Here is a 10,558-nt window from a genome sequence, read left to right as displayed (position 1 = left end):
CCTCTTTAGTGTTCTGTGTTCACACACCACATACACAAGTCAACACCCAAGAAACAAAATTTAGGTAATTATGGTCATCTATCATACTAAACAATTTTCAAACCACTTAAATTATATTATGTAATAAATATATTTATTAATGTAAACATATTTTATATAAACACTTTGTTTTTATTACATGATGCATAACCATTACTAAAAGTACTATTTGTATACTAAAAAATTCATATTTTAATAAAAAATAAATTTAAATTAATCAAATAATTGATTTATTTATCCTTTAAATAAATATTAAAAATTAAATTTCACTCTAAAAAAAATTTTAAAAATTAATATTTTTATTAAAATTTAGTCAACATTTAACCACAAAAAAATATAATTTTTATTATTAAATATAATTTTATACTATTAAAAATATTAATAATAATTAATTAATGACCATAAATTATAAAATATACGAATTCTCTAACACTATTATTTCACATTATACATACAATAATCTATTAATTAACATAATTCTAAGGTAAAACAAATATAAATGCTAATATTTTTTAAAAACTATTTTACTATAACTTGGAAAACTTTGCTCTTTACGAAAAGACATATCAGTCCTTGAACATCAGAGACACGTCATGAGAGCACAGGATGGAGAGATAGAGATTACCTCAGTGGATCAAACCCGATGGTGCCCATGCCACATATAAAACGCAAGCTTCAGCACTTATTGAGGGGTAATGCAAATTACAAGAACAAAACAACACATGACGTTCCGTCTTAACGTGATCTTCGTCTGAATCCACCGTAGCCAGAACCAACCAACCAACTAACCAAATCCATAAAAAAAGAGGGAGAATTATTGAAAGGAAAAGGAAGAAGAGAAGGAGAAGAAGAAGAAGAAGAGTGAGAGATCCATAAATATGGAGAGCACCGACTCATCCACCGGTTCGCAACAACCGAACCTTCCACCGGGGTTCCGGTTCCACCCCACCGACGAGGAGCTCGTTGTTCACTACCTCAAGAAGAAAGCTGCATCAGCTCCTCTCCCAGTCGCCATCATCGCCGAGGTTGATCTCTACAAGTTCGATCCATGGGAGCTACCAGGTTTGTTAGCAACAATTTTCACCCCACCCCACAAGAACACAATTACAAAGTTTGAATCTTTACATCCCAATGAAAAATGGGTTTTGCTTTCTTTTGTTTTAATTATGAATTTTTTTACTTTTCAGCTAAGGCAACGTTTGGGGAGCAAGAGTGGTACTTCTTTAGCCCAAGGGACAGGAAGTATCCGAACGGTGCTCGGCCAAACAGGGCGGCAACTTCCGGGTACTGGAAGGCAACCGGGACGGATAAGCCGGTGCTGACCTCCGGTGGGACCCAGAAGGTGGGTGTGAAGAAGGCTTTGGTCTTCTATGGAGGGAAGCCACCGAGAGGGATAAAGACAAATTGGATCATGCATGAGTATAGACTTGCTGATAACAAACCTAACAATAGGCCTCCTGGTTGTGACTTGGGTAATAAGAAAAACTCTCTAAGGGTATGTCAATTATTTTTTATCATCCATATTAAATATACACTAAAAATCCATCGTAATATAAAATATATACATATAACAGCTAATTTAATAATTAATTTTTTGTATATAAGTAATATTTAATTTTTTACCTTTTTTTTTTTTTATTATTGATAACTTGTAAATTTTATGTGATGTTTAATTATATGTAAACACGTATTAGTTACTTATTAATCTGTTTAGATATGAGGAAGATTATTTTGATAAAATTTGGCTAATTTGATTCGGATGATTTTGTGTAGCTTGATGATTGGGTATTGTGCCGAATCTACAAGAAGAACAACACACATAGGTCTCCAATGGAACATGAGAGGGAAGATTCTATGGATGACATGATTGGAGGGATTCCTCCTTCCATCAACGTGGGGCAAATGAATGCAAGATTTCATCTCTCAAAAATGTCAACAAGCTTTAGCAACGGTTTGTTGGAAAACGACCATCACCATCACCAGAATCTTCTGGAAGGTATGATGCTAGGAGGAGGAAACAACAACAACAACAATGTTGTTCCTCCAAACATGTTGGGGTTGGGATCAGCCTCAAACACCATTAACAATAATAGTAATAAGGCAGAGCTTTCATTTGTACCAACCATGACTACATCTTCAAACACCAAGAGGACTCTATCATCTCTCTATTGGAATGAAGATGATGTTGCTGCTTCCAACAAAAGATTCAATTTGGAAAGTGGAGATCATAACCATGGAGAGAATAATGGTACTAGTGCTAGTTCTATTGCTACTCTGCTGAACCAACTTCCTCAAACCCCTTCATTGCACCAACACAACATCATGGGAACAATACCTTATCAAATTCAAGGGATGAATTGGTATGCTTAGGTACACATACATACAATTCCCATGTTTAATTAATTTCTAAGGTGGTGATTAATTAGTTAATTAATTAATTAATTATACTATATTGAATATTGATGATGATGACATGCACATGTAGAAATTAAATTATTGAACTTAATTAGTTTAGAAGGGTGAATGAGTATTCTCAGCTATAGTGGTGGTGGTGATGGTGATACCTTAACACTAGTGTCTCTCTAGCCAATTTAGATTGTAAAGATTTTAATTTGGTGTTTGAGATTTTGGTTGTTTAGGAAAAATTATTGGATCAAATTAGTAGATCATGATGATGATGGCCTCAAAAAAAAAAAAAAAAAAAAAAAAAAAAAAAAAAAAAACTTCAACCTTTGGAGGCAGCTTGATATGATGAAGGCAATAACAAACCTAAGGTGAGGCCACATATATATGGATATTTTTAGACAAACTTTAATATAGCTTTATACATATATAGAGATATTTGCTTGTTTTATTGGTATGTAAAGAAAAAAAAGTGATTGTGCTAGTAGCTCTTCATGTACACATATATATTCAATAGAGAACAAAGGAAATTGAAAAAAAAAAAAAGAATGAGCTGTAATATACTTTGATTTAGGATACAAGAGATAACCTTGTATAGAAGATCATCATATACTGTAGAAACATTATTATTAGTGATGACTATGGATTATGGTTTGCTTAATATTATTATTGTTCTTATATTATAGAGCTTGATATTATTGGTTTTATTAGATATAAGTACTAAATAATAATGGGATTTAGTTATTTTAGCATATTATATATATGGAAGCCAAATTATTTGTAGATTCTTTGCATGTGACATAGCTAGAAGGTTATTAGTCTTATTCATATCTTTTATCATTTTCCCAGAATCATTTTATATGAATCTAAATCGGTATATTAGAATATAGGCATCAGAACATATATAAACACTAATAAAGTATGCAAATTTAATTTGTTTGTTATGAAATAATTTTCATCACTTTCCTAAATGAGGTAGGAAGGGAGATATATACATGAGCAACTTTATTATCATTTTTATATTCTTTTGTTTGGGCCTTATTAGCTTTTTCCGGTTTTTACTCACTAATTGAGTTTATGAATTTTGTTGCAACTGCTCATCTTAGCGAATGAAAAGTTTTTTGTGACTAGTATTTTATTTTATTTTATTTAATAAATTAACTTTAATTTTGAATTATTAAAGATGGTAACAAGAAAAAAATTTGTAGTAAAATAAGCAACACATTTTAAGTAATAAGCAATTTTTTGTTTCTATGGCTTTAAATATAATTAAAACAAATAGATTTTTCATATTCTTGTTTTATATTTAATACATGATGCTATTAATATGAATGGAGAAAATGCCATCTTGGGAGCTATATATATATATACACTCTAATTGTGTCTTAGTGGATGTTGATGCACTGCCTACATAAAATCAAGTAATTTTTTTATTAATAAAATCAAGTATATTAATCTTATCAAAAAGAAAAATAATATAATTCTTAAAATGTTAATTAAAAATCTGTGGCTTGTGATGACATGATTCCATTGAGTAACAACAGGAGCTAGTTTTCATGCTGTCTATTATATTTCCTTATTTTCTCCCATCTAAAAATAACATTGGCTTGTATAGCCCCATATATTAGGATAGCACACTTTTTTTTGTCTACTATACCAAGTCCAATAAATAAAACTATACAAACTTATATAAATTTTAAGTATGCAAAGTGTGACACTTCGCCTTACCAAATCAACTTAACAGTCGCCGCAAATTTCTAGATTTGTTGTTGTCAGAAAATATTAAATTAAACTAATTTCCGAGAATTCAAGAATAACAACCAAGTAGTAGAAAGGGAAAAAAAAATTATCATTTTAAACACGTATTATTTGTAGATTGTGTATTTTGTCTATTAAAATCATTTATTTAAAAGAAACAATTTATGACAATGCAATGAATGAATAAAATTTATGAACATTTTTAAGTGTTTATAAAAAAATAAGTTTAAACTAAAATTATTAAAAGAAGAATCATGAAATTATTGAACTTTAATGCGATATTTTTTCTAAAAAAGAAAATTATACAATGGAAAACGTCATGGCCATATGAGTACACAGGTTTGAAATTAGACTCCAAAGATGTGCAAAACAAACACTTTCACATCATCTATCATCAGCAAATTAAACCATTCACTGAATACAACCTTTTCTTGATAGATACTCAGACGGATAACTTTCTCCACAAATTTTCAAAACTACTCTTCAATATAATAGCATGATGAAATAAAAGGTTCGATGGTCCTTGAATTCTCATAATAATTGATTTCTATCAAAAAATTCATTATTTTATGAATGTGTGTATTTTAAAAATGTTAAAATAAAATAAAAATAATAAAACCTTTGTGTAATTAATGTTAATATATATAATAAGATAAGTTGATAATATGAAATTAATATAAATTGTAACACATAAATCTCATTAATAGAAGATGAATAGTAATATTGTTTTTTTTTTTCCTCATCGTATGTCTTTAATGTAATAGATTAATAACTAATTTGTTATATAGGTCAGAGATCTATTTAAGAATTTGTAGTTGATCACTAAAATAGGATTTAATTTAAATTCTAACATTAGTTTAAATAGATGAGTAAAATGACTATTCAATTAACACAAGTTGATTTAATAATAGTATTATTTAATTTTAGCTTTCGTTTTTTTCCACCCATACCTAGCTTTTGATATATAATCTGAAAAGGGTATATGAAGATATTTAATTTAATTTGAGAATGGGTGTCGTTTTCTTTTGTGGGATTGATAAGACATAGTTAAGTATATTCCACCACTAAGAGGTAACACAAATAGACAACAAAGTCGAAATCACTAGCAGCTATCTTTCTTTCTGGCTTGACTCTAATTAGGGACCATTCTTGTTATCATCTAAAGGAATCATTATCCTAATGCCATACACAAATTTTAAATAATAATAATAACAATAATATATACCCTTTTAATTCTTTTAAAAAAATATATAAATATTATTGCATTCCTTTCTGGGGAAAGCATACAAATAAACTTTATGAAATTCAGCATCATTTGTGGTTCGTTTTGGAATAGATATCATCATATATAACGATGGATTGCACTATTATTGATATTGGTATGCTTGAATTGTGCTTGATGCTTTCCACACCCTAAATATATCACATCTCATCTTGAATTAAGCAAATATACGAAAAAGAAAAAAGGAAAAAAAATGATAAAAGATGTACCCTGAAAAAGATAGGTGAAAAAACGACCCGCTGCATTTTTCTATAATCAAAAGTGATGATTCATCTAATTAATTGTTAAATTGTTGACGGGTATTTAGTCTGTTTTAGCTTGTTATGGCAGAAAGAAAAAAAGGACTAGAAAAACTAAATTCACATATATGAAATAATAAATATTACGGATAAAACAATCAGTTTTCAACTCTACTTTTAAGTAAAAAAATTATTTTTCAACTTATCCTCTTTTATATACATATATATGAAAAATGAAATAAACGAACCGCAAAATTAAACAGTCGTTTTAGTCATTCAAAAATACATGTATGATCCCTCAACTCTACTTTTAAGTAAAAAAGAAAATGTAGCTTTTTAAAAAACTATTTTTCAACTTATCCTCTTTTATATATTTTGGATTTCACTAAATAAATATAATAGTTATTTTAAATATTTTAGTATTTTAGATCTCACTAAATAAATATAGTAATTATTTTAAAAATATATATTAAAATATTAAAATTCAACAAGTGATCTCACAAATTGGTTTTTCAATTATTGAGTTCTATCATATAAATGACACAATAATAAAAATTATAATTTAAAAAAATTTAAAAATTTTAAATTTTAAAATAACTACTATATTATTTAGTGAGATTTGAAATATTAAATTTTTAAATATATAATCAACAATAATTTGATAAACTCGTTTAAATAAAAAAATTATAATCTGAAAATATAAAATTTTAAAATAAAAATAACAAAATAATTTTATAATAATTTAATTATTTTTATTATTTTATGTAAAGAGAATTTTGTTTATTAAGATCTAAAAAATAATATTAAAACTAGTACTATCAAAAAAGATTTCAAATTTAATATATTATGAAAAGAAAATTTATATAAGGACTAATTTTATTAATTTTTAAAATTTTAGGAATGAAAATAACTTACGTCTAGACTTTCAGGAATTATTTTGATTATAAATAACTTTTTTACATGTCAAGTGACACGTGGCGTGTTAGGTGTCATTGACCTGACACGTGACATTAACCTACTATATTATCATGTCACGTGGCATTTAACGTGACATATCATCATCTAACTAATGGAACGACCAATTTGACTTATGTTTTATCTTTTAAGAACTAATATGACTAAAATTTTTTTTTTAAAAATTAATTTAAAAAATAGGTAAATTTTTAGGGATGAATTTAACTATTAACCTAAAAAAAGGGTAATGTCATAAAGGACTAAAATAATGTTATTATACAATATGTATTAAAACTCATTGACGTCATATAAATTATTAAAGGACTAAAATAATGTTATATTTACTATTGGAAGACACAATAATTCATAATTTCATATTAATTATACATAATGTTATATGCTATAAATTTATTGGCCAAATCTTTTTTTTTTTAATTTAAGAAAAATGTATTTAAAAACATAACAAATTTGTCCCTTTCAAAGCACTATCTAACCGCAAATCAAAAGGTAAAAGCCAAAGAAAATTCCGAGAGGAGTGGTTTTGATCACAAGAAGAAAGATCTTAATGCAGCTTTTGACTTATTATATTCAATGTTGATGACAGGGTGCATGATCGCTATGTTCGTTAGTTTTCATGGATGGTACTTACCCAAAACAAATTATGTAATAGTGAAGTATATATGTATATATATCCACCCAATTATCCAAGAGGAGGCATGCATATTATAATTTATTTTTTATAAATTAATAATGTATTTATCTCACTATAAACATAATATTAATTATATGTTATGACTTAATAATATTATTTGATCCACATAGCTGATTCTACTTAACGAGAAAAGAATTTGTTGTTGTTGTAATAATGTATGTAACACTTTTTATTATTAAATATATCGTACAATAAAGAAAGAATTTTCGCATATATATATTATTGGAAGAAAAGGGGTCAAATTTGGATAAAGTGAAATTTGGCAGGGAGCGACCACAAGAAAGGTTGTAGGACAAAAGTGCCCCCTCCATCCATATATATAAAAAGATAGAAAATTATTTGTTTTGCGATTATCTAAAATGATAGATTTGGATTTGAATGTGAGGTTCAAATTTTTTTTAGTTTTTCGTGAAGAGATAATGAATAATATTTGTAAGAGACTCTCATATTTAAATTAGCAAGAGTTTTAAACAGGTTTTTAGTCGATTGAATTTTAAATATATCTGAATGTGTCAGTATATTTATAATGAAAAAATAACCATATTTTTAATATAATTCCATCTTTGATAGTAAATAACTATTTTTTTTATTTTAAAAATTTGTTAAAATTTCTCTTTTAAATAAAATAAAAAAATAAAAAATATTCAAAGAGACAGTTTACTTATTCAAATGAATAAAATTGAATCACTTTTGTCATACCCAATATTTAAGAAGTCGAATAAATAAATAAAAATGACTTTTTTTAAGTGAATCTTTATTTTTGTTGGGCCTCACTTTATAATTTTTTTTTTGCCATGGTACGAACACTTCTATTTTATGTTAGGTCTGTGGATGCCTTTAGCAACATGCATGTAACACTGAATCGGTGTGGAAAAAAAGGGAAATAAGAGAAAGCAATATGATCGTAACCCACTTTGGATATTGATAATTGAATGTAGCAATCATTAAAGATGTACTGTGCCATCCAATGATTTGCACACAGTCTTTAATGAAAGATATTATTGTAAAAAGAAACTAATAGATATAGATGTTGCAGCCTGCAAGGTTGTCCCTCTTCGTAAAAAGAGATTGAATTTCGTACACAATAAATTAATTTATTTATAAAAAATATTAATAAAATTATTTACGAAAAAAATAAAAATAATTTACTATTTTTATCTACAAAAATAAATAATTCATAAAATTGTCATTACAATATTAAAGTTAATTTATATTTATAAAAAATAAGTTCTATTTGATAAATATATTTAGATAGTCAGTAAATTTACATTGATTTTATAAAAAAAAAAAAAAACTAAATTAATATCTCAAAGTATCACATGTTTTATATATCTTGTTCTCGCTTTGACCTCACAATCATCACTGCCTCACCACTCTATTAACAATAAGTTAATTAATTACCCTTAGATTTTATTATCAAATCTTTTTTTTTTTGCTATTACCATTCATTATAAGAAATGTGCCGTCAGATTTAACATCGGACAATACTAATAGATTTATTAAGTCTAAAAATGGTATTACAATTATTTGTGATAAAAAATATTTAATTAATTGATTGATTCATGGCTTGACATAATATGTTATAAAGATTTAAATTTAAAACTAATATAATTGCTTAGTTGGTGTAAAAATTAGAAGAAATTGCTGTTATCTATATTGAAAAAGGAAACATAATAATGTTGACAATTATAGACAGCAATAAGCAGATTTATGGACAACTGATTACATTACACGATTTTAGAAATAATCAATCTTAATGAAAAAAATTATGCTAACCATAAAGAGAAAGAAATCAAAACGGTTGAGTTAAGATTGATTTTGATAAATAAATTATGATGATAAATATTTATTGGGTTAAAAGTTTAATTATGATTTAATGTGTGTTTTATTGATGTAGGTTCATTATTCATTTTTCAATCTAACAATGTTGCTTGAATATTTCTTAATGTTTCAAATTAATGTATAAGTCCAATACCTTTAACAAGCACCGTTAAGCAAAATGCAAAGAAAAAAGGCTCTGCATTTATAAAATGATAAAAGGACATTTGTCTTCATTATGAAAAATGAAGGACAGCTGGAACAAAAGGACATTAACAACACAACAAGGACAGTTGGGACACTAGGACATCAACACATCACCACAAAAATATCAAAGTATCAACATTCAGAGAAAAGAAAGAGAAAAATACAACATGCAAGAGCAACAAAGCAACACAAAGACAGCAGAGATAGTGGAGAAATTTCACAAACAGCAGAGAGGTGGAGAAGCTCCTTAACAAGCAGAGTTAGTGGAGTAGAATGGAAAAAGAATTGCATGCCAATGGTGACTGCTCTAACGGATTGTTAGTACAAGGTATTGGAAGAGGCAATGAAGAACAAATGAGAAGAACAAGATGATTATATAAAGGAGGCATCACTTTAACATTTGAAAACAAGAAAAAGAGAGCAATTCAAGAGCATCATCGAACCATACTTGAGCTGAATTCTTTTTCTTCTATTTGTGCTTCATTTTAGATTTTTTTTTTTTTGTTATGACTATCTAATGTCATCTTTCTGTATTTGAGAAAAAGGCTAATTATATGAGTAGAAAAAGTCACGAGAGAATAAGCAAGAGATGCATGAAAAAGCCAAATAAATTGTTTCTATGTAATTTGGTTTCTATGCACTAGGATTAGTTTCCCTTGCCAAGTTGGGACAGCACTTGGTGGTGAGTTGAACCTGGTAGGGTTCTTCTTTCAAGTTGAGATAGAACTTGAGAAGCTGAGTTTTGGGGTAGAAAGCTTAGTTAAGGATACTAGATGAATTAGGTTGTAATTCATTAGTATTGGTGATTGTAATTAGTTTGATTATAGTGAAAATTCCACCATAGTTGTGGCGGAGACTGGACATAGGTTTCATGGCACCTAGAACCGAACCAGAATACATGCTGGCCTCTTTCTCTACTTCCCTTCTCTGTTTCTATCTGGTGTATGAGACAAAGCGAAAAAGTTTCCTGCATATTTAGCTTCCACGAAACTAGAGCCAAAGAAAGTTTAATTCTAAAGTTAACTTGATTCAACCCCCCTTTTTAAGTTCTAGCAAATCCATCAATTGATATCAAGAGCAAGGTCTTAAGGAGTCAAACTTCACAACTTGGAGTAAAGATCCATTGTCAATAATATGGGTCCTAAC

At 27.7% G+C, this 10,558-nt stretch overlaps 1 protein-coding gene across 1 annotated transcript; it reads left to right on the top strand.

Moving 5' to 3' along the window:
* Positions 1-721: 721 nt before the first annotated feature.
* On the top strand, positions 722-3,103 carry NAC2 (NAC domain containing protein 2). Its single transcript, XM_016312721.3, has 3 exons — positions 722-1,101; positions 1,227-1,534; positions 1,813-3,103. The coding sequence occupies exons 1-3, from the start codon at positions 918-920 to the stop codon at positions 2,407-2,409; spliced, it is 1,089 nt and encodes a 362-aa protein (XP_016168207.2). The 5' UTR covers positions 722-917; the 3' UTR covers positions 2,410-3,103.
* The last annotated feature ends 7,455 nt before the right edge of the window (positions 3,104-10,558 follow it).

This window comes from Arachis ipaensis, chromosome B8, assembly GCF_059453495.1.
Source record: "Arachis ipaensis isolate K30076 ecotype BB chromosome B8, ASM5945349v1, whole genome shotgun sequence".
Classification (NCBI taxonomy): domain Eukaryota; kingdom Viridiplantae; phylum Streptophyta; class Magnoliopsida; order Fabales; family Fabaceae; genus Arachis; species Arachis ipaensis.
Note: the sequence above shows the minus strand (reverse complement) of the source record. Positions and strands in the feature narration are given on the sequence as shown.

Bases quoted from the DNA above. Each gene is read 5' to 3' on its own strand.
- NAC2 (XM_016312721.3), top strand. From the start codon at position 918: ATGGAGAGCACCGACTCATCCACCGGTTCGCAACAACCGAACCTTCCA. The intron at 1,102-1,226 runs GTTTGTTAGCAA...TTTACTTTTCAG, and splicing joins CGATCCATGGGAGCTACCAG to CTAAGGCAACGTTTGGGGAG. The intron at 1,535-1,812 runs GTATGTCAATTA...GATTTTGTGTAG, and splicing joins ATAAGAAAAACTCTCTAAGG to CTTGATGATTGGGTATTGTG.